This window comes from Silurus meridionalis, chromosome 14 (genome assembly GCF_014805685.1).
Source record: "Silurus meridionalis isolate SWU-2019-XX chromosome 14, ASM1480568v1, whole genome shotgun sequence".
Lineage (NCBI taxonomy): Eukaryota > Metazoa > Chordata > Actinopteri > Siluriformes > Siluridae > Silurus > Silurus meridionalis.
This window is the reverse complement of record NC_060897.1, coordinates 1,272,536-1,298,397: the sequence shown is the minus strand read 5'-3', so window position 1 is coordinate 1,298,397 and position 25,862 is coordinate 1,272,536. Positions and strand designations below refer to the sequence as shown.

General features: G+C 41.9%; 1 protein-coding gene across 1 annotated transcript in view; it reads right to left on the bottom strand.

Annotated features, from left to right (window-relative positions):
• The window catches only part of syt3 (synaptotagmin III), a 46,704-nt gene that overhangs the window by 13,370 nt on the left and 7,472 nt on the right, over positions 1-25,862 (bottom strand). The window contains 7 exon segments of the mRNA XM_046865776.1: positions 1,643-1,861; positions 2,588-2,714; positions 7,396-7,578; positions 7,769-7,871; positions 8,447-8,666; positions 8,669-8,844; positions 18,155-18,869. Of these exon segments, the coding sequence (XP_046721732.1) occupies positions 1,643-1,861; positions 2,588-2,714; positions 7,396-7,578; positions 7,769-7,871; positions 8,447-8,666; positions 8,669-8,844; positions 18,155-18,302 (1,176 nt within the window). The 5' untranslated portion in view covers positions 18,303-18,869.

Here is a 25,862-nt window from a genome sequence, read left to right as displayed (position 1 = left end):
ATTCAACTTTGGTGTAACAGAATTAGAGCTCAAAAGCAGGATCACATCTTCCAACCCATAGGTAACCTCCTCTTCATGGAGCCACTCATTGTGCACAGATGCATCATCATGCTGGAACAGGTTTGGATCTCCTAGTTCAAGTGAATGCAAAATTTCATGCTACAGCATCCAGAGACATCCTACACAATTGTGTGCTCCAAGTTTGTGGTAACAGTTTGAGGAAGGACCACATCTGGGTGGAAAAGTCAGGTGTCCCAAAACTTCTGAACATATAGTGTACATGTACAAAAAAAAACTTGAGTAAAAGCTGGAACTGAGGAACTGAGAACTCTGGAAAACTAAAGAATTCCAGGAGCTGATGAGCTCGTAATTGATTCAAAAGCATCAACAGCAGATAAGTTTTTTAAAAAATCCTGTAATTCTTTGGTTCCTCAAACAAAGAGTTTCTTTACCTTGGGAGAAGATAAAGTATTTAAATATTTGAAGGCACTGAATGGTAAATTGTTGATAGACAAGTTCCAGGAGCTTTTTTAGAATTTTAAGAAAGAGGGTTCAGAAACCTCTGAGGAACTATACGGTTTTAAATCTCTTGAGGACCTGAACAGCATGGAACCTTCCAAGAACCTCCACTGCATTCAAATGGTTAATAAAGATCTCCAGAAATGAAACGGTTTTAGCATCTTTTGAGGAACATCAAAGTTTTACGGCTTCTTCTGAGAAAGTAAATCGTTCTCTAGAACTCTAGAGTAGGAGAATGTTTGAGAAATGAAATCCGTCCACGGACTTTTGAAGTACTAAAGGGCTCTGAAATCCTTTGAGAAGTAAAACAGTGAAGAGGCCTCTGAAGGAGTTCTTTCAGAAGCTTTGAAGAAACGAATGCAGAAACTTCTGTAATGACTTAAATAAAGAAATCAAAAAGGCACCGAAACCTTACGGAAGACGAAACAGTTCCAGATACAGGCCCTGCGTTTTCAGTGGGAGGAGTCTCAGTGTTTCAGAGAGCTGTCAATCAAACTTATTATAATATTAGACCCCACCCACTCTGTCCGTTCCCAGATGGACCTGTGTGTTAAATGTTTTAATTATAGTTGTGTATTTTTTTTTTACACTGCTGTGTGTGTTTAATGTAACACTCATATACACACATTTCCAATTCCTCCATCATCCTGCTCTATATATCCTGGGACATTAATAACTGTAGAAGCTGCAGCCTTGTTCCTTTAATCTGTTTACTTGTCTGCAGGAGCAGAAGCAGCAGCAGCTCCTGAGCCGATTAGCCGAGACCCGATGCTCCTCGCATTTTAGCGTTTTTCTTCCGCGACTCTAAAACAGCTGACTCAGATTGGCTAATTATCAAACCCTTCACGAGCTGAGTCAGGTGTGTTAGGAAGCGAGCAGAGTGTGAGGAAGCGTGAGGAAGCCTGAGGTGGTGTATAAACGCAATTTCCATACTCTGTGAGATCTCAATTCTCTTCCATGCTGCTGGAATCTGCTGACCCAAAAGCCTGCAAATGACTAATTATAGACAAACAAACCGTTAAACAGTAATTAACGGAGCACTGAGCAAAAAAACAGGCGCAACACGCTCTACATGTGTCCTGATAAATTGCGTTCATCCACTGAGTGTGTGTGTGTGTCTCACCGCTGTCCCTTCTACGATGTCCCTCCAGATAGGCTTTTCCCCACTGCCCTCGCTGAAGTCCAGCAGGTTGTCCACCACCACCTGACCGATCAGGTCATGTCTGGAGAAACGGTCAAAGTCGTAGACGGAGAAGTGCAGTTTGCGGGAGTGAAGCTCGGCTAACGGGACGCCGAACTGGAACGTCTCGTTAAACACCGGGTTCAGGGTCTTCCTGTGCACCTGCCCCAAGAAACAGATGGAGGGACGTGTAAGGAGAAAGCAGGAGAGAAACAACTAGTCGCAATAAGCTACTTTTGGGGTCCAAGCACCAGTGCAAAAATGGCACTTTAACGTCTCTGGGCAAGGATTCCAGATTTTACAGTTTCGAGAAGATGGGTTAAAACCTAAAACCTGAAGTTCTGAACCACCATCACATCCATCACATAGATCTATAGAAGATTACCATCAATTTCATGCCATACTGGTCATTATGCAACATCCTGGAACAGCAGATGTTTTTGGGGGAGGTGGGAGCTCAGTGGTTAAGGTTCCTGGTTGCAAATAGGAAGGGCAGAGGGACCAATCCTGGTGTCGCCAAGCTGCCATGCTTGGGGCCCTTGGTCAGGGCCCTTAACCCTGTGTGCTCCAGTATCATGGCTGACCTTATTTCTTCCTAACATCACTGTGATATGCGAAGAAAGAATAAATCCATTCTAATGTTATTTCGGGGCTGAGATCATCACAGATTCATATGTTAGTAGAATGAGTGCTAAAAATATGAAAGGTTATATATACACATTTTTTGAGGAACCAGAAAGCTTCAGAACATTTTAAGAGACTTGAAAAGGTTCCTCAACTCAAAGGTTCCAACACAAAATCAATGAAATCAGTTGAAATAAATGCCATAAGTTACGACTTATTCTTGTGGAGGTGTGGAAAAGAAGCATGGAGGGAAAAAGCCAGAACCTTGGTCTGAAACTTCTTTTTCCTGTCAGGCAGCAGGTAGATCTTCACATATGGGTCTGAGAAGCCATTGGCATCTTTGGCTGGCAGGTCCAGAGCTTTGAGAATCTTCACCACCAGCTGCTCCGTACTGAGAGGAGAGAGAGAGAGAGAGAGAGAGAGAGATTGAAACCAGGTGCAATGCTTGATATGATTCAGGACTCTCAGTATGTGCTTGTTTAGAGTCATCAGGGGTTTTGAGGAGTTTGGAAAAAAACTACGTTCTTGGGAAAACCCACAAGGAAAACTGAAAGAACATGGAAAACAACAGAGAGAAAGTTAAGATGAGGATGGAGCTGAAGAACCTAAGACCATGCTTCAATAGTACTCATAGGTACAGGGGCAACACCTTCTTCATTTATGGAAATACAGGCTATGGCCTCTTCACTAGAACTTAAACTGAAACCCCGCCTCCTTCCCTGAGACTCAGACAGACACACAGGCCACGCCCCCTTCAGTGGAGAATACAAGCACAGAGGCCACACATCCTTCAGGAGAACATATAAAGACAGAGGCCACGCCTCCATCAGTGAAACTTACAGGCACAGAGGCCACACCTCCTTCACTAAGACAGACACAGAGGCCACACCCATTTTTATTCTCACATTCTTGCTATTTTTTGAGAAAGTAATTTTTACTATAAAACACCGCAGTGATTTTTCAGCTTCTGCTTTTATTAACATTTTTAAAAATCTGGTCAGTACAAAAGGGTTAAGAGTTTGATCGATAAATTCTCAGATCTCTGGGCTACAAGCAGCAGTAAATATGAAAGCTTAAATATTTCATTTGTGTGTGTGTGTGTGTGTGTGTGTGTGTGTGTGTGTGTATGTGCTGCAAGAGAAGCGCCTGGAGCATGAGGACCTGATCAATAATGTAGACCTTATTACATGCAGCGCTATCACTCACGGCTTGTCTATAGCACGCAGCGAACACCAGCGGTCTCGTGAAAAAACAAAGCCCTTGTGTGAGGATTTAATTATGGGATGTGAATCTCTCTGGGATCTAATCAGTCCTTATTAGGACACGTCTCTCAACATTAACGATGGTGTCACCACTTCATTAAAGCTCTTCAGAAGACAGCAGGATGTACGTCTTCAAGTGGACATCAACCCTCTGTTTGTTGTGGTTCTGGATTTCACCAGCTTTTTGTTCGACGTTTACAGAATTTTATTGACATAAAACGCATAGCAGGATTATAACCAATCAGAAAACAGTTCCTGCCCCCAGAACAACTGTATCCAATCAGAGAACAGTTTCACTCCAAAAACCACTTTATCCAATCAGAGAACAGTTTCACTCCAAAACCACTTTATCCAATCAGAAAACAGTTCTAAGTTCTTAGCCAGTATAATTAATCAGAGCACAGTTACAACTCCCATAGTCACTGTATCCAATCAGAGAACAGTTGCTACTCCCATAGTCACAGTATCCAATCAGAGAACAGTTACTACTTTCATAGTCACAGTATCCAATCAGAGAACAGTAACTACTCCTATAGTCACTGTATCCAATCAGAGAACAGTTGCTACTTCCATAGTCACTGTATCCAATCAGAGAACAGTTACTACTCCCATAGTCACTGTATCCAATCAGAGAACAGTTACTACTCCCATAGTCACTGTATCCAATCAGAGAACAGTTACTACTCCCATAGTCACTGTATCCAATCAGAGAACAGTAACTACTCCCATAGTCACTGTATCCAATCAGAGAACAGCTCCTACACCTACAAGCACTTTATCCAATCAGAGAACTGTTTCTTTTTATTTGAAAAGCCTCTGCTGCCAATCAGACTTCAGTTCCTTTGCTTTGTCCTTTCGATGGAACCCACGCATTACATTGTACAGGTGTTGAGTTTTGATGCATGTGATGTGTGTGATTTCTGGAGATGAATCGGCGAGGAAGTGAAGATGCATGTGGAGAACGTGATTGTCCTGACAGAACTCCACGCTCGGGAACAATGGAGCTTCAGATAAAACCTGCCATCATAAACACAGGGTGCTCGTGATGAAACACCCGTCGTATTAACGCTTCACGTCTGGCTCTTTCGCTTGACGGCGCGTCTCCTCCTCGTTCACAGAGACACAAAGGCAGACTTTCAGACAGACTCGCTGATGCCCTCAGAGCAACACCAACTGCACCCACAAACCACCAGATAAATAACAATAGCACTTCACAGGCGTGTTGGCGGTGGCTAAAAACGGCTGCTATTCTCCTAGGGCGCTGTGTGTGTGTGTGTGTGTGTGTGTGTGTGTGTGTGTGTGTGTGGGAGATAACAGCCGAACGGTGTGTCCCACAGGGTCAGAGCTGCGATTCCCGAAGCGCGACACGGTGGCGTATCACCAACATGACAAGACAACGACATGACACAGCTGGAGACACGATAATGTGGAGTAATAGCACCTGAAGAGCTGTGTTCATGTCTCACACACACACACACACACACACACACACACACACAGCACTTGTGTTTAAATCAGAGATGACTTATCAACGTAATATATCCATCTCTGGTGAACAGAATCAAGTGTTAATACAAAGTGTGTGTGTGTGTGTGTGTGTGTGTGTGTGTGTGTGTGTGTGTGTGTGTGTGTGTGTATTTGTATCCATGATTCACACTGAGTTCTCATACATCACTACTTTTCCTACCGACACACTGTCTGACCAAAGTATGTGGACACCTGGCCAAAAGATTGCGTCTCCATTCTCTGGGAAGATGTTTCACTAGGTTTTTGTGGAGATTCAGCTACAAGGGTGTTAGTAAGGTCAGGTATTGATGATGGTGAGGTGAGGAGACCTGTGGTGCAGTCAGTGTGAAACCTACATCCCCAAAGGAAGGTTTTTGATCATGTTGGAGCTCAATAGCAGGAGATCTTCCACACTTTCAAACCAATGGAAGCAGATCTTCATGGACCTGGCTTTGTGATGTCACAGGGGCATCGTCATGCCGGAACAGGTTCAAGGAGGAACCACATATTTGTGGAAAAGTCAGGTGTCTTAATACTTTTGTCTATACACACATGAAAGTTATGATTCTTCATCTGATTCTTCGTCACCCACAGCCACAGATTTTGTTTAATCACGCTCGGGTTTCTTCTTTTCCTCCACGTCCAGATCAGCTTGGAGTTTTCACCTTTTAATACAGGGATCTGCTTCTCGGATCAGGTTTTTAGCACTGGGCAGAAAAGAAAAAAGACGAGAGGAAGACGTACGAGCCGCTTTGAATGATCGTCCTGCTCTGGTCTTTTATTTCAGCAGCTCTTCAGTGAGTGCATGAAAGTGCTGATGTTTGAGAAACGAGCGAGAGAAGCCGAGCCATGAATTATATATGGCCTGACCACTTTAAACAGGCCCACGCCGTCAACACATAATAACACCGAGCTGCGTTACATCCAGAGTTATAGAGGAGCCGAGAAAAGAACAAGAACAAGAAAGAAAGAAAGAAAGAAAGAGAGAAAGAAGGAGAGAAAGAAAGAAAGAAAGAAAGAAAGAAAGAAAGAAAGAAAGAAAGAAAGAAAGAAAGAAAGAAGGAGAGAAAGAAGAAAAATACGTTGCTTGATATAATGAGTAGGAAACGATTTATTAAAGAATCACACGTGGGAAATCCGCCAGAATCCTCCATCCACTGACTGACACTAGAGACTCCTCTCATAAATATTGGGTCCATTTCTCCAAACTTCCAACATATCACTATTTCCATAAAAAATTCCTCTCCTTCAGGAATAAGCCGTTGCTTTAGAAACCGTAATGTCTGAAAACGAGCGCATGATTAAATTATAAACCAGTGATTTGACGCTGCGCTGCTGCAGACCTGCTTTTACAGAGATTTCATCAAAAAACCTTCTGACCAATCAGAATGCAGGATTCAGCAGCACCGTGGTTTGGCAGACGCCCTTATCCAGATTCTTTATCCAGAGGTATGGGGTTAAGGGCCTTGCTCAGGGGCCCATGAGTGGCAGGTTGTTGTGGCTGGGGTCTTCAGATCCAAAGTCCAATGTCTTAACCACCAAACTACCACCAAATATGACTTCATTAAGGGCCTTGCTCAGGGGCCCAGCAGTGGTGGCTGGGATTTGAACTCATGCCTTAACCACTGAACTACACCTCCATTAATGCCTCTGTGCCCAAATCCAGCTCCATAAAGATCTGCTTTCAGTTAAGTTTCAGTTTCATAAAGATCTGCTTTCAGTTAAGTTTCAGTTTCATAAAGATCTGCTTTCCACACTGGTTGGAAGGTGTGGAAAATCTCCTGCTATAGAGCTCCAACCCTATTGAGGCCTCCTCACCTCACCTACATTAGTACATGAGACGTTCAAAAAGAAGCACCTAGTGATCTTATGGGTAGGTGTCCACAAACTTTTGGCATATAGTGTACGTTTAATGAAACAAGCCACTCGCTTTATCGTTATATATATTTACATAAAGCTAATAGTTCCTGCACTAGTGTCTCTCATTTCTGAAACTCGTGCAAAAAAAAGTGAATAAAAAGAATGCAGATTAAATAGAAAAACAAAAATAATAATAAAAAAAAAACACTGGATTGCAATTGTTTCAACAACGGAGAAAAGAGCGTGAAAAGAAAACAGAATCAGAGAATTCATGCAGAACTCGTTGGTTGTGTTTAGAATAGTAAATCTGTGTGTGTGTGTGTGTGTGTGTGTGTGTGTGTGTGTGTGTGTGTGTGTGTGGATATTTTTAGCTGGAGAAGTGAGCAGATGGAGGGATCATGAGGAGTTTGGAAGGAGGATGAGTATGAGGTGATGTGAGCTCACTTGAAGGCGTAGCGGAGCAGGAAGCTGATTTTTCCACACGTGTCGCCCGGTTTGCCGTCGCCCTGCTCGCCCTGCCGCGCCCGGTACAGCTCGGGCTTGATCTGACCGATACTCGTCACCTGCTCGCTCTTCTCCTCTCCGTGAAAATCAGGACTGGAGAGCTGATGAGTCATGGGCTTAGGCCTGGAGTGAGAGAGAGAGAGAGAGAGAGTGACAAGGGGCAAGGTAATACATACACTCTTTAATGACAGACAGCTCATGAATAGATAGATAGATGGATATATATATATAGATAGATAGATAGATAGATAGATAGATAGATAGATAGATAGATAGATAGATAGATAGATAGATAGATCGATCGATCATAGACCTGGGCGTGGCCTGCTGTGAGTGGGCGTTGGCCAGGTCTTTAGCAGCAGATCCTCCATCAGGTGGTGGCAGTTCAGGAGACGTCTGGCTCAGTTTGATATTCCCTGGAGAAAAAGAAAGATTCAGTTACACTATAAATTGAACACGGAATTGAATTGTGTGTTCAACACGTTTACTGGAAAAGAACAGATTCACACCTCTGTCTATTAAATTGATTAATCTATTATCTATATCTACTGATTAGTTAAGAAAAAGAAACCCAGAAATGTCAGGAGTCTGATGTCTGAATAATCACACTGTACTGTAGAAAAACGGTTTTGAATGCTTTTTAAATAACACTTAAAACAATCATTAGGATTATTGGCTCAAACAAGATCCTCATAAAACCCTTAGATCATATGATGAAGATCCCCTGGTAAATGATCTACCATTTAAATTCTGCTGGTGATAGATCTAAAATTAAGGTCCTCTGATAATAGATCTATGATAAAGATCATCTGATGATAAATCTATGATAAAGATCCTTTGATGATAGATCTATGATAAATATCCTTTGATGATAGATCTATGATAAAGATCGTTTGACTATAGATCTATGATAAAGATTCTCTGATGATAGATATATGATAAAGATCTCCTGAAAATGAATCCACCATAAAACAAAGCTGTGCACGATTACCTGCGTTGTTAGGGTAGGAGTCCATGTCCAAGTAGGAGTGCTCCTGCGTTTCCTGAGGCCCGCCCATGACCCCGCCCACCATTATGGCCCCTCCCCCCTCAACTCCCATCAGGTCAGAGAAGTGCGGGTGGTGTTGGCCAGCCTGGGCCAGAGAAGGATACAGAGAGGACGTGGAGTGCGTGTCTTTTCTCTGCAGTAACGGTGGGAGGAGGGAGGAGCCCCGGCGACCCCATGAAGCCCCGCCCCTCCTGGGAGGAGTCCAGCAGTCAGGCTAAGGCCACCACCCTCTTTGTCTCTCCATGGCAGCCAGCAGAGCTTCCAGGAGACGAAGAGCGAGACAGAGAGCAACACGATGCCACAGAAGGTCACGATGACTGACAGGAGGCTGACAGAGATCTCTGAGAGACAGACACACAGATAGAATTAAGGTTGAATTAAATTGAGAGTACAAGTAAGAAAATTCTAAATTCTGATTGTTTAAAAGGTGTTAATATACCAGCAGCAATACATAATCGATAGATTTTTAATGTGGTGAGATTTTATACGAGGGAAGGAGATGTTACTGTAACATCTATGGAAGGAGTCTCCAGTTTCAGTGCTTTGTAATATTTTTAAGTTCACTAGCACATCTTTTCATCAGTCCAGCGTCTGGTCATCTGGTGTTCAAACTGCTACTGAAACATCCCACTCGAAAGAAACCTGGAAACCTCACAGAGCGTGTGTGTGTGTGTTATGCAATGACTCAGCAATGGAGGATGGAGTTATGATAGGGTGAGAGACGAAACTCTCTCAAGGAAATCAAACATCTGTCTATCAAATGAACAACATGTGTGGGAGACTTTAACCCTGACATCTGGTTAAAAAAAATATACATCTATAAATATACTTCATTACTGTCTTCCTGCCGCTAGATAACAACTGTTATTGACACAAAGACCCAGGCCCTTTTGTTGTAGCTGACAGAAGCCACACCGCAGGATAGACACCCCTCAATGCTCTGGTACAATCCCCCTGGCAACACCTCCTCACCCCATTTGTACCATCCTCCTAGAAACACCCCTCTGCTCTCTGGAACCATCGTCCATGCCACACCCCCTCAGCTCTCTAATACCTTCGTCCATGCCACACCCCCTTAGTTCTCTAATACAATTGTCCATGCCACACCCCCTCAGTTCTCTGGTATCATTGTCCATGCCACACCCCCTCAGTTTTCTGCTACCATCATCCATGACACACCCCTCTTCAGCTCGCTGATACCCTTGTCCCTGCCACACTACCTTTACTCTTTGGTACCATCCTATTTGTCACACCATCTCAGCTCTTTTGTACCATCATCTATGCCAAACCACCTTCATTCATGCCACAGATATCATTCATGCCACATCCCTCCACTCTCTGGTACCATCTTCCAGATCAATCTCCACAGCTCACTGATAACCTTGTCCCTGCCTCACCCTTTCAGCTTAATGGTTCCATCCACCACAACCCCTCAGCTCTTTGGCACCATACACCTTCAGTTCTCTGGAGCTATCCTCCTGATGAGAGCCCCTCTCAACTAACTGGTACCATTTCAGAACCCCTCATCACTCTGGTACCTGTTCTCCTGCCCATGTCCTCTCTCTGCTGTCAATCACCCAATCACACTCCATCAGTGCTTTGGCACCATCTACTGTATATGGCCACGCCCCATTTTTTTATTGCATTAAAGCAATTACATAAAACAGTAAAATTACAGGCTCTGTTCACTTGTTCATGCTGGTTTTTCCATATTTTTTTCTGTCCATGCCTCACCCCTCCACACACTTTTTACTCCATTCCCACCACTCTGCTTTCTCCATTCAATTACCTAACCACCCCCACACACACACACACATACACACTTTCCCTTTTATTGTGTTAGAAGAAAGAGCTCACTTTTCTATTTCCATCTCCCCACTGCTCCATATACGTCTTTTCCCCTTTCTTTCCCTCATCTCTTTTTTCTTCCCTGTTTCTTCTTCTTCTCCTTCTTTTTATTCTCTCAGGATTGAATCAGCTTTTGTACATACGTGTAGTTAATCAGAAGAAATGAGAAAAAACATGATCAGAAAAGGATGGAGGGTGAGTGTGATCAGTTGAGGTATGGACGAAGGAAACGAGGGATGATGAGCTGAAAAGGGAGCAGAACATGAGAGAGGGAGTGCAGAAGGGATAAAGGAGGAAAAGATTTTGTGATGGAGAGACACGAGGTAACAGATTGGTGCGAGTGTTGAATTGGACGCGCTGGCCAGCTGGTCAGGATAACGTATTTACTGCAGGCTGTCAGGGAGATGGAAAGAGAGGGAGAGGTAGTGAACGAGGGAGGATAATAAAAACAGAGAGCACTTTCCCTGCAAGACAGAAAGCAGAAGGCATGGACAAGCCAAGTGGACAGTGATGGAGAGAGGAATAAACACAGCCGGAGAGTGTCGAAGTCAGAATAAATTCCCACTTGCTCTTTGGAACACAAAGGGTTAATGCATCGATCCTTCGGAGAGGAGGGAGAGGGAATAAAAAGCACACCAGAGGCACAGATCAGCTGGTGGTTTATCCCCCAGATCGAATGCAATGTTACAAAAATAGTTGAAGCTGTCAAACACTAACGCATTAAGCTTTCACATTTACAGACACTGACTTTTTGGTTCTCTGGAGACTTACCGTGTATGGCTTTGTCTCCACATCTCGGCTTTCCTGAGAAACATCAGCTAGCTACTTCACATCACAAGCTAGCTGTTTCTAACGTTCATGTGAGGTTCACACTGATATGGATTTAACATCAAAATGACATTAGGGTTACACTAGAGTTACGCTATGTGGACAAGTCTTGGGACACCTGACTTTCTTAGCCATATGTTTTTCTTCTGACATCTTCGGACACACTACCATGAATCCCAAACCTGTTCTAGCGTCTCAATGCCCTGTGCACAAAACCAGCTCCATGAAGGTATGCTTTATATGTGTTGGAAGATGTGAATGATCTCATGCTATAGAGCTCCAACCCTATTGAACACCTTAATTTGGGATGAATGTGAATGCTGACTGCACCCCAGGCCTCCTCACCTCACCTTCATCAGTACCTGACTTTACTAATGAATGAATCACCACAAAATCTCCACAAAATCTGGTTGAACATCTTCCCAAAAGAGTGGAGCTCATCATAACAGCAAATAAAACTACATGTGAAATGAGATGTACAAAAAGAAGCCACAGACTTTTGCCAATGTAGTGTATGTGAGAGTTATGAGAGAGTTCTGCCAAGAGTTTTAGATGAACTTAGAGGAAGTTTTTTTCTTGTTTACAGTTTTGCAGTCACTGTTCATATCACTGCCTAGAGATGCCGGAGGTTTTGCTCCTTACGGGTCTTAGGGCATCAGTTATTTATACTATATATATATATATATATATATATATATATATATATATATATATATATATATATATATATATATATATATATAATATACACACACTAAACAAAATTATTCATTTCTCTACCATAAGCCATCTCCAAATGTGTTGCAGAGAATTTGCCAGTACATCCAAACAGCCTCACAACCGCATACCACGTGTAACCACACCAGCCCAGGACGCCACCGCAAAAATGTTATTTTATGTATACAGTACTGTACTATTAACATTTTAATGCTTTTTTTCATTAATAATTATATTTTAAGCAATAACTTTCACAAACAATTTAACAAACAAATTAGTTATGTGGCAAATGCAACTCCACGATAAACCAGGGGCAGGAGATTCGAGATTACTGTATTTATATATATGTTTTTTATATATAATATATATATATATATATATATATATATATATATATATATATATATATATATATATATATATATATATATATATATATATATATATATATATATATACATTGAGAAAAATAAGTATTTGAACACTCTGCTATTTTACAAGTTCTCCCACTTAGAAATCATGGAGGGGTCTGAAATTGTCATCGTAGGTGCATGTCCACTGTGAGAGACATAATCTAAAAAAAAAAAAAATCCAGAAATCACAATATATGATTTTAAAACTATTTATTTGTATGATACAGCTGCAATAAGTATTTGAACACCTGTCTATCAGCTAGAATTCTGACCCTCAAAGACCTGTTAGTCTGCCTTTAAAATGTCCACATCCACTACATTTATTATCCTAAATTAGATGCACCTGTTTGAGGTCGTTAGCTGCATAAAGACACCTGTCCACCCCATACAATCAGTAAGAATCCAACTACTAACATGGCCAAGACCAAAGAGCTGTCCAAAGACACTAGAGACAAAATTGTACACCTCCACAAGGCTGGAAAGGGCTACGGGAAATTGCCAAGCAGCTTGGTGAAAAAAGGTCCACTGTTGGAGCAATCATTAGAAAATGGAAGAAGCTAAACATGACTGTCAATCTCCCTCGGACTGGGGCTCCATGCAAGATCTCACCTCGTGGGGTCTCAATGATCCTAAGGAAGGTGAGAAATCAGCACAGAACTACACGGGAGGAGCTGGTCAATGACCTGAAAAGAGCTGGGACCACCGTTTCCAAGGTTACTGTTGGTAATACACTAAGACGTCATGGTTTGAAATCATGCATGGCACGGAAGGTTCCCCTGCTTAAACCAGCACATGTCCAGGCACGTCTTAAGTTTGCCAATGACCATTTGGATGATCCAGAGGAGTCATGGGAGAAAGTCATGTGGTCAGATGAGACCAAAGTTTTGGGTCATAATTCCACTAAACGTGTTTGGAGGAAGAAGAATGATGAGTACCATCCCAAGAACACCATCCCTACTGTGAAGCATGGGGGTGGTAGAATCATGCTTTGGGGGTGTTTTTTCTGCACATGGGACAGGGCGACTGCACTGTATTAAGGAGAGGATGACCGGGGCCATGTATTGCGAGATTTTGGGGAACAACCTCCTTCCCTCAGTTAGAGCATTGAAGATGGGTCGAGGCTGGGTCTTCCAACATGACAATGACCCGAAGCACACAGCCAGGATAACCAAGGAGAAGCTCTGTAAGAAGCATATCAAGGTTCTGGCGTGGCCTAGCCAGTCTCCAGACCTAAACCCAATAGAGAATCTTTGGAGGGAGCTCAAACTTCGTGTTTCTCAGCGACAGGCCAGAAACCTGACTGATCTAGAGAAGATCTGTGTGGAGGAGTGGGCCAAAATCCCTCCTGCAGTGTGTGCAAACCTGGTGAAAAACTACAGGAAACGTTTGACCTCTGTAATTGCAAACAAAGGCTACTGTATCAAATATTAACATTGACTTTCTCAGATGTGCAAATACTTATTTGCAGCTGTATCATACAAATAAATAGTTACAAAATCATACATTGTGATTTCTGGATTTTTTTTTTTTTTTTTAGATTATGTCTCTCACAGTGGACATGCACCTACGATGACAATTTCAGACCCTTCCATGATTTCTAAGTGGGAGAACTTGCAAATTAGCAAGGTGTTCAAATACTTATTTTCCTCACTGTATATATATATATATACAGTGGTACCTTGACCTACGAGTGCATTAATGTATGAGTTTTCCGAGGTACGAGCGGTCACTCGTTTTTTTTGCTTTGTTACGTGAATAAAACTGTGTATATATATATATATATATATATATATATATATATATATATATATATATATATATATATATAATGTACAGTCCAGTAATAGCAAGCAGCTTTGCTTGGGGTAGATCTCGCCTCTCACCCAAGCTGATCTCTCCTGATCTGTTTACCTGAACTTCCTGGACTGTCGTTCCATTTAACTCGTCAGATTTCTATAATGTGCATATCATTACTTCCTGAAGATGGATTTGCTTTAGATTTATAATCTGGTTTCAGATGTTTCTATAGTAACAGCTCCTTCTCAGGGACATGTAAGACTATGTGAACAGACGTTAAAAATCTTGTTTTTTTGGACATTTTTGGAAGGAGTCTCCAACACTTCTGTGCTGTTTATCAGTAACATGATGGAACACGAAAGAGAAAAAAGAGATGGAAGCTGCTCTACCATAAGTGGGAACAGAAAGGAACTTTCTCCAGACATTCCCACAACAATGAATGTAACTATAAACAGACAAAAAGTGTTGTTCTTTAATAGATTAGGTTTATATCTATGGGTAAATGCTGCTATGAGAAAATAATCATCAATAGTAACTCTGCCTCATCACACTCATGTTTTGATAGTTTAACTTTACCATCATAAACAAAAGTGTTTCAAACCCCAGCTCCACTGTTGGGCCCTTGAGCAAGGCACTTAACCCTATCTGCTCCAGGGGTGTCGTACCATGTCTGACCCTGCACTCTCACCCCAGCTTCTATAGAGGAAGTGGTTAAGGCTTTAAGCTACTGATCCAAGGTGAGGGGGCTCAAGCCCCAGTACAGCCAAGCTGCCACTCCTGGGCCCTTAAGCAAGGCCCTTTAACCTTTGTGAGCTCCAGAGACACTCTATCAAGGCTGACCCTGCATTCTGACCCCAGCTTCTTATCATCGATGTGATATGTGAAAAAGCTGTGCTGTAATGTACATGATTAGTCGATTAATCAGGCAGACTTTTGGCATTTGTGCTGCAAATTAGAGAACATGTGTGAGAGAACATTACTCTCCCATACCAGCAGGTGGCAGTAGTATGGTTTTGGTTTCCAATCAGGGAAACCGGAAGAGTTACAACTGTAAATTGTACAGCTGTAAATACAACTTACACCTTTTAGAATAGAATAGCTGCACCTGCTGAAATCATTACTAAAGAAACCATGTAGCTTTTTTCAGTCATGTCTTCTAAGTTGCAAAGTTACAAAAAATGTGAGAAATTAGCATGATGGGAAAAATATTATTAGCCTTATATTTGTCAGGGTCATATATTCACAGCTGGTATCTTGTTTTCTACTGGCTCACATTTTAGGGTAGGGAACCACACGAGGTTAAATTTCACATCGAAGAACCTGCATGATGCAAAGTTGCTTGTTTCCTGAAACTAAGTCAGAGCGTTAGCACTGCATGAAGAAATGTCAGCAGAATAATGATACAAGCTTTTTTTATGAGCAGAAACACATCTGTTTTTTTTGATGCAACTAATTAAAAATCCCAGAGACTTTTGGACCCTGCTGTATCTGTTTCAATCTCTCATCACTTCACTGCCTACACACAAACATCTGAATCATATTTCTCTTTAATCATAGATTTAATGTCTAATAAACCAAGATGGGATTAAATACAGGGTCATTTCCCTTGAGAAAGTATTTATAAGCATGCTAATAACGTTAGCCACATATTTGTGCAGACTTGCTGTAACTACAGGGGAATAAAGTTGATCAGTCACACCATGAAGTTATGGGAAAGAGTAGTGGAAGCCAGGCTGAGAGAAGAGGTGACCATTTGTGAGCAACAGTATAGATTCATGCCGAGGAAGAGCACCACAGACGCATTATTTGCTTTGAGAATGTTGATGGAGAAGTATAGAGAAGGTCAGAAGGAGTTGAATTGTGTGTTTGTGGATTTCAAGAAAGCGTACGACGAATTCTCGTTTTGGAGACAAGGTGAGGAAGGAGAGATTGAGATGGTTTGGACTTGTGCAGAGGAGGGACATTGGGTATATCGGTAGAAGAATTCTGAGGATGGAGTCACCAGAAAGGAGAAAAAGAGGAGGACCAAGGAGGAGGTTTATGGATGTGTTGAGGGAAGACATGCAGGTGGTTGGTTTGAAAAAGGCAGATGTAGAGGACAGACTAGCATGTGGTGACCCTTAAAGGGAGCAGCTGAAAGAAGAAGAAGAATGTTAGCCAGAGTGTATTTAACATGTGTAGCACTTTGTATCACAGTGACATGCTGAGAATAAGAAAATGTCTCGGCTTTTAGACTGCTTCGCTAATTAACACTACATCAGAATGCTGCTTGATCCCCTGATAAACAAGGTGTATCAATCCCACCACCCCTGTCATAGCTAACTTAGTCTATGTCTCCATCATTGGTGGGATTGAATTAGTTTCATTAGAGAGCTCTATTTCTGGCTTTTTATTTGGGTTGCATCCAGGTTCCTACCGGGATACCTGAGTGCAAGCACTGTTTGTTCTCCTGCTTCTTCTCTTGTTCTTACTCCTGCTTAAGCTTCTGCTTGTCCTGATCATACCCCTGCTTCTTGTTTGGCTTCTGCTCATCTTGATTGTGATCCTGCTCCTGCTCTGGTTTCTGCCCTATTAGTGCTCCTGCTCTGGTTTCTGCCCTATTAGTGCTCCTGCTCTGGCTCCTGATCCTGCTCTGGCTCGTGCTTCAGAACCTGCCCCTCTCCCTGATTCTGCTTTTTCTCCTGCCCATGCTTCTTCTTCTACCCCTGCCCAAGCTTCTGCTCCTATTCCTACCACTGATCCTGCTCCTAATCCTGCCCCTGCTCGTGTTTTTGATTTGCGCTCTCTTTCCTGCCCCTGCTTCTTCTGCTTCTGCCCCAGCCCCTGCTTCTTATCTTGCTTCTGCCCCAGCCCCCGCTTCTTAGCTTGCTTCTGCCCCAGCCCCTGCTTCTTCTCCTGCTCCTGCCCCAGCCCCTGCTCCTGCCTCTGCTTCTTGCTGTGTACTGCTGTTTCAGTTTGCATAGTTGTATTATTAGGCAATATTCTGTTTAAATGGAATGCAAAGATCATTGGTGCAAAGTCATTTTGGACCTCTGTGGATAGAGAATGGAGGAGCTGAAAGGCAGTAATGAGAGTTTGTCTGTGTAAACAGGACAGACGCTCCCATGTGCTAACTGCACCACCGCCACCGCTGCTGTTGTCCATCCTGGCAGTACAGATAAATAGCAGCGCTTAATCAAGAGAATGGACCATTTTAGCATCCGGCCGATCCGATGCTCTCTGCTGAGTTCTCTGCAGAGCTGTTCAGCAGTCATGCAGATCAGGAATCATTTGTCACAATCCTGAACACTAACCTAACATGACTAAAGCTAACAGAGAGAACAAATTAGCATGATATATGTTTTTTTTTTGGACAGAAATCTTAGCATAGATGGTTGACTCTTTTATGCAGTGATTTACATTTATCTTATTAATATGTTCAAATAATTTAGGGTTATGGGCCTTGATTTTGAAGTGCTAGCGTAGTAACCTTTAGCTGCTCAGTTGTGTAAATGAGATTATTGTAAGTCACTCTGGAAAAGACTGCCTGTAAAAAGGCTCTGGGTTACTGATTGGAAGGTCGGGAATTCAAGCACTAGTATTGCCAAGCTGCCACTCTCAGGCCCTTGAGCAAGGCCCTTAACCCTCTGTGCTGTATCATGGCTGTATCATGTTTCATTGCTGGCCCTGTGCTTTGACCCCAGCTTCCTAACACCATTGTGATATGTGAAAAAAGAATTTCACTGTAATGTAACGTACATGTGACAAGTAAAAAGTACCTTTAGCTGGTGTTAGGATTTGAACTCACAATCTTGCCATTAAAATTCCAACATATTAACCGTTTATAGTGTGTGGTTTCTAAAATATTAAACAAACCAACAAAAAGGTTTATTTGTGATTCAAACTCAACACATCGCATACACAAGGCAATAGAGAGGGACCTCGAGTTTTATTTGTCCTTACAGTATAATTCTGCCATTTGCAGCACCTTCTGACTTCAGACAAATTTGAATAACAATCGCAACTCCAAGTTTATGGTGACGGGATTAGATGTGTAGCTGAGGGTTACCTGTGTCGATGTGTCCATTGCGTCCCCTCATCATGTAGCTGAACTCCTGGCAACTGGCACTCTGACTGTATCCCCCCGAGCGGAAGCACAGCTCCTCCACCAGCACCAGCGCCTTCTTACACACGTCTTCTTCCCAATCCCCCGACATCCTCCAATCTGCATCGCACTCCTAAACCCCAAATTGCGCCGCAGCCCACACCGCCCTCACCACACCCACACTAAACGTAAGTGAATTTTTGTTTTGAAACAGAAAGGCCTTGATCACGTTTTTCTTTTGGAGCACTTAGTTAATTGGAGTACTTAATGGCTTCCACATCCATCAGGTTCAGAGTCACATTAATCCTTCTTGGTGACAGCATCGCTTCAGAGAAGAATTGCAACACGAAGTGGATCAAATTTTCTTTCTCCTGCTTTCCTTAAACATTCTAGTTTTTGTTTTACCATAGACGCTTCCAGTGGTGCAAAGTCCTTGTCATGGTGAGTCACACCAGGTCAATCTATTTTCTTGAAATTTTTAGTACTATACGTTAACGACAATTTAGAGTACTATGGATTTTCTGTCAGTAGGTTTTAGGTGGAGGAAGTCATATGGAGTTTGTTTCTCAGAACGACATCAGAGCAGAGATTAATTCTGGGTCGTCTAGTTCCTGTGATAAGCCATCACTCTTCCAGGCAAGCGTTTTTGAGATTGGTTTGGAGGAATGTCCACCATTGCCTGAGAACAGAAAGAGAGAAAGTGAGAATATGATAATGGACACTAAAATATAACACAATACCAATAATAGCGTAAATCTTGCTCAGATTTCTACTCCGATCCATTGTAGTTCAATAAACTGGCTTGGGGAATGCAGGCATGGTTAGCATATTTGACTGTCGAAAGCTGGTGTGTGTAATTTGTCTGCGTGTCAGACTGCGACTATGACTATAGATCTGAGAGATCTCGCTGGTGATGCTGCTTTGCCCTGAGCTCATTCTGTCTTAAGAAACCAGGTCAATGCCTCTCCTTTTTTCCACGTCTCTCTGCTTTCTCCTTCTCTGTCTCCTTCTTTTTCTACTCTGCATTTCATCTGCCTCCATTTTTCTCCCATAACCCTTTAATTATTTCCTCAGCACTCGCAGATAATAGCGAATGCTAAGAAGAAAGCCTGATACCACTACAAATAAGTATGAAGCGTTTTGTTTCCCAGGTTTCGTCCCTCTGTGCTGGTTTAACAAATAGTTCAGGCTCCAAGTGCGGCTAGAAGACAAGATATAGGACACGCAGGACAAGATTTAGGTCGAGACTCTTTTTATATTTCCTTCTTTGAACACTTTAGCAATTTGCTCAGTGGGATAAAGCCAAGAATTTGCCTTCAACCAAGAATCTGTTATTTTACTGAGGAAGACAATGGTTCTTGTACTTTGAGGATCCAACATTCTGTTGAAATAAAAGAATATAGTGATTAAGATCCGTTCCAGTTGTTGTCTACAATCCACCAATAGGACATCAATCCACTAATGAGGCAAGGCCAAACTCGGAGGATATATCTAACTCTGGGTTAAGATCAGTGCCCAGCTGCAATTGTTTGGCCCTTGACTGAGGCCCTAACCCTCTGTATCATGACTAACCCTGCATTCTGACCCCAAATTCCTAACAAGTTGCGATATGCAAAGAATTGCATTGTTTAATTATTAATAATGTACAAGGTGATTTAAAAAGGTTTCAAATCTAGTTTTGTAACATGCCAGCAGATGACAGCACAGGCTGCACACACAGTCACAGGGAGCACCGACCTTCATAAATCAATTGGCCAAAAGACATTGTCCTGTATCACGGGTAGCAAGCAAATATAAAATTCTAACCTTCTAAAGTGCAGAAGAACGTCACTGGAAGACTGGGACTTCCAGGACACATTTCGGAAATGGCAGGAACACTGGGAGCGCTGTTTGCTGTACAACTGGACTATTTTGAAAGTGACAGTGTGGAAACGTTGATTAATAAATTACTTAACAGAGATAGTCTCAAAATGATTTAATACCACCTCATATACGTTACAAATCAAGTCTTCTTTTACAATTAACTGTCTTTACTCCAGCTATTAGAGGGACAGCGTATGTAGGACATTTTGGAGACAAGGTGAGGAAGGCGAGATTGAGATGGTTTGGACATGTGCAGAGGAGGGACATGGGGTATATCAGTAGGAGAATGCTGAGGATGGAGCTGCCAGGAAGGAGGAATAGATGAAGAGCAAGGAGGAGGTTTATGGATGTGGTGAGGGAAGACTTGCAGGTAGTTGGTGTGAAAGAGGCAGATTTAGAGAACAGGGGGGGTGTGGAGACGGATGATCCGCTGTGGTGCCTCCTAATGGGAGAAGTGGAAAGAAGAAAGTCTTAACAACACCTTGGGTAGTTCCATGAAAATTCGGAGTAAGAACGGGAGCTTTGAGGATGGATTGGACTGTAGTTAATGTCAACAGTCTGCTACACTGACTCAGGACTACTTTTCGCTTCTGATCATCATCACTGTACCCCACAACATCATATATCTGCTACAAATGGACATTCGGTGCAACCCAGATGAGGATGGGTTCCCTCTTGAGTTTAGTTCCTCTCAAAGTTTCTTCCTTATGCCATTTTGGGGAGTTTTTCCTTCCCCACAGTCGCCACCGGCTCACTCATCAGGGACAAACTTACTTATAAAAAACATTTACTTTTAATCACCATATTATCTGTGTAAAGCTGTTTGAGACAATGTTCATTGTTAAAAGTGCCATACAAATAAACATGAATTAAATTGAATTGAAACAGAAGAAGACTCCAGCTATTAGCATGTTTTTGGAAGGTCAGAGAAAACCTGAGAAAACAGATGAAAACCAGATGTTTTTTACTTTGCTAAAAATAAAAGGTTATTGCTATACCAATTTTCTGCCCACAGTCTCCCCACAAAGGCCCTAAAGTTAAATCAGGTCAGAACCACCAATCATCCCCAACATCCCAACTCCCTAAGCAAGTTCATCTCTACATGACTCGGGAGAACTTTTTATTTTTCCTCTCACTCTCTGCTCACTCAGCGTGTCAGACCCATCTTTCAGCCGGAATTTCAATCTGAAAGAAAAACTCTGCGTGTCAGCAGTTATCCTGTAACTAAGTGTGGAACCATATGACAATCTGACAGGATGATACGAGAATGATTGCACACCTGATTCCAGGTTTCAAAGAAGATTGGGTTAAAGAAAAAGCTCATTCCTAGAACAACTCGAATACCAATGTTCATAATTAATATATATGGCATTTAAATTATAGAGGGTTCCTGCGTCGCATGCTGATTAAAACTAACTTGGGTGTTACGTCTACATAAAATGAGGTGATGCAGCGGGGCTTTGTTAGTCCTTTTCTTTGTCTTACTTATGCATCTGTACACTCACATCATAATCTTTCCTGCTTCTCATTCTCAGTCTTGTTCTTGTGTCTCTGCTGCTGTATACCTGCTTTGCATTCTGGGAGTTTAAGTCTACCATTTGCTCTGCCATTCAGACCTTGATTACTTATATGTGAATGTGGTGTTAAACATCACAAGCGACTGAGACAAGAACACAAAAACATTTTCCACAGGGATATGGCAACAAAAATGCAATCACACGAATCACACTAATCACATCAATCACACTAATCACATCAAACATAACATTTCATCAATCACACTAATCACATCAATCAAACTAATCACATCAAACATAACATTTCATCAATCACACTAATCACATCAATCACACTAATCACATCAAACATAACATTTCATCAATCACACTAATCACATCAATCACACTAATCACATCAAACATAACATTATCAATCACACTAATCACATCAATCACACTAATCATATTAATCACATTAATCACACTAATCACATCAAACATAACATTTCATCAATCACACCAATCACACTAATCACATCAATCACACTAATCACATCAAACATTACATTTCATTAATCACACTAATTACATCAAACACAACATTTCATCAGTCACATTAATCACATCAATCACACCATTCACACTAATCACATCAATCACACCAATCACACTAATCATATTAATCACATTAATCACATCGATTATACCAATCACATTAATCACACTAATCACACTAATTACATTAATTACACCAATTACACTAATCACACAAAATCACACCAATCGCATCAATCACAATCATCACACAAAATCACACTAATCACATCAAACCCACTAATCACACTAATCACATCAATCACACTAATCACACTAATCACAATAATCACACTATTCACATTAATCACACTAATCACACTAATCACATCCTTCACACCAATTACACTAATTTCACTAACCACATCAATCACACTAATCACACAAAATCTGAAGATGAGCCACATAGAAATGTCCTGGTCAGGGGTGCACATACTTTTGTTCCAATATAGGGTCAATTTGCTCCAGAAGTTTTACTTCACCCTGTGTGTATTCAGTTTAATTTTTTCTCCCTTAAAAATCTATCCATACTCTCTCACTTTTGATTCACACCATCCTTTCTACACTTCTGCATCTTCTGAGTGACATAAAATATTCTCTCTGATGAATCACTGACTTTCATTGGTATCTAAGAAAGAAGAAAAACCACAATGACAAACCGAAATAAATTCCAGCAAATGTTGGAACTCCTTACACCATTCCTGATTCCAGCACAGAGACATACCATCCTCCACCAGGCTCCTCTATGCTCCTCCATGCTCCACCATGCTCCAGACCTCTCTAGCATGCTGCAATACTACACCTCATTGACTGCTGTCCAGCTCCGGTTCGATATCTTTAAGAAAAGCAATACACCACAGCTGAGACCTGAAAACTGCCAAGGTCACAATCCAATCACACCAGAGTGAGAGTGAGGTGGACCTGGATCACGTCTCAGAGACCTGAGAAACCTCTCTGTGCTCATGAGGTCATGCTCCTGAGATGCTCTCCTGCTAATTAATGTGAGAGCATGATGGGGAACACTGTTCTTCAGCCGTACCTAATCAATTATTTACCTAGTGCTTACCATCTAAGTCCACACACACACACACACACACACACACACACACACACACACACTCTCTCTCTCTCTCTCAGGTGTTTTATTCCTATTACACCACAACCATCTGCACTTATGGTACTTTACACCTTTTATCTTATTTCTACATCCAGAAAATGATGTATTTCCTGCTTTCACACGTTAAAGCAGAACTAAACCTGAAGACTGCTTTCATGGATGTTGCATGAACATCTCCTTCAACACTCACGTATGGTTTTATAGAATGAGCTGTTACTATAGAAACCGTAACTCATCTGAGCAAACGCATTTGTGATCGATGCAACTGTAAATCTACAAATTAAGACCTTCTGACCAATCAGAGTCCAGAATACAACCACACTGCATGAACAGAACATCTGCCTCACATTTCCTTTTATTGCTTTTTGAAGTTTATATAAGTTTTCAGGTCCAGGTTTCAGAAATCAGAAGCACTCGATCCACACTCCAGCTCCAGTCTGATGTTCAGCATGTACACGATCTTCAGCAAGTTGGAGCCAGAGAGAACCAGAGAGTGTCCTGCCCTGACTGTAGAAGCTTCCATTAAGCACAGTGCTCTATAGTTTCACCAACAACCAACTTTTTTACACTATTTACATTCCAACACAATTCTCTGAAGATCCCAGAATGTTTTTGGTGGTAATTTGGTACCATGAGGGGCGTTGAAGTGAAACTGGGACTTTTAATGTTCCAGGTAGAAAAATGAATGCTCTCATGGTGGTTCTTGCAGTATTTAGTGGCTAGAGTGTGCTGTTGTTGCTAGGTGGCGCACATGTCTCGGGTCGGTCCTAGCGGTCCTGACAGGATTAGTGTGTGCATGGAACAGTGTGTGCTGCTGAAGTTTGTGAAGGCAAAGCTGTAAAAGCCACGGATATCATCAGAAGATCTTCCATCACAGTAAAGTTATGAGAGCCTCAGCCACAGGAACACAGTTCAACGATGGAAAAGTTTCAAAGATGGCCGTCACAATCCCGAGCCCAGTCGTGGTGGCCGTCAGTCACGATCTTGGTCGTGGTGGTTGCCCAGTGATGAAGTGATGGAGGATGAACAGTAAAGTGTAGGATGAACGTTGGGTCTTTAAATCAGTCTATAAATGTAGAAGGGGTGGATGTGAAAAAAACAAAATGCAGTTTCCATTCCTTGAAATTAATTCTTTAATATTTTAAACTCCAAAGTCCGGGTTTGACTTGAACACCCCTTGTATTTCCCCCCTCTGTCCCAATGTCAGATCTCCATCAACTTGGAGCACCATCTCCCAAACATCACACACATTTTACACTCTGGTTCTCCCAGCTAATAAATGAACACAGACATTTTGCAAAGCAGTTTTGTTTTTGGCATCTTCATTACACTTCATTACAGTGTTGTTCTCATAATCGAGCTGCTTCTCATCATCACCTGATCATTGCTTGACTTTGGTTCTGCATCTGGATTTGCCTTCCTCATTACACACTGCCCTCAACTGCTCTCACATCCGCCTGGTCAGCTTCTCTCATCTGACCTGATGCTCGAGTTCAGCCGAACTCAAACGTTTCCTCACATGTTCTATTCATCTGAACTGCTTTTAATCAGGGATTCATTAAAACTCATTATTTCATTTGTATTTTAACGATGTAGCATTACAGAGGTTTTTCATTCATTTCACAGAACAATGTAACTGAAGTTAGTGAGGAAGATTACAGTGAATGAAAACAGATCTGTTTGGATCAATGAATTTACATCCAGACTGGCTTTTTTTTTAGAGTTTTAGTTGAGGGTTAAGGGCCCCTCTCAAGGGCCCAGCAGTGGCAGGTTCATGATGTGGGGATTTGAACTTATGACCTTCTGATCCAGAGTCCAATGCCACTAAGCTCCCACCTCCCAGGACCTCTGAGTACAGACAGGACATGAGTTTCAGGGTGTATCAGGATTATTATTATTCCACATCTGGATTCTGTGGTTCTCATTTAACACTGTCCGTGTTTCAGAGGGAAAAGAAAAAGTGGGGAAAACTATTCTTTGTTTACTTGATTTTTTTTCCTTCTGTTTATGTATGTATTTGTTTGCTTGTTTTTATTATTTGTATTGTAAACTATTATCCTGCAGTATTACAGTAAGTAGGTGCGGCTAATGACAAATTTGTGAATGTACTGAATGTAAATGTGTTATTTACACTCTGATCAGTGTGAATAGTGGATTGTGATTGGCTGGAAGGAGTTCAGGTGAGAATAGTGGATTGTGATTGGCTGGAAGGAGTTCAGGTGTGAATAGTGGATTGTGATTGCCTGGAAGGAGTTCAGGTGTGAATAGTGGATTGTGATTGGCTGGAAGGAGTTCAGGTGTGAATAGTGGATTGTGATTGCCTGGAAGGAGTTCAGGTGTGAATAGTGGATTGTGATTGGCTGGAAGGAGTTCAGGTGTGAATAGTGGATTGTGATTGGCTGGAAGTGCAGGTGTGAATAGTGGATTGTGATTGGCTGGAAGGAGTTCAGCTCCAGTTCCAGTTGCATCCAGAGTGACACAGCGATTATACACATTTCCTAATGACCTCACTGAGCTCCATGCAGGATTTCTGCATGTGGTGGAACTTCTATGGTGAATATGGAGATTTTGATAAATGGCTTATGGCACAACTGGAGTA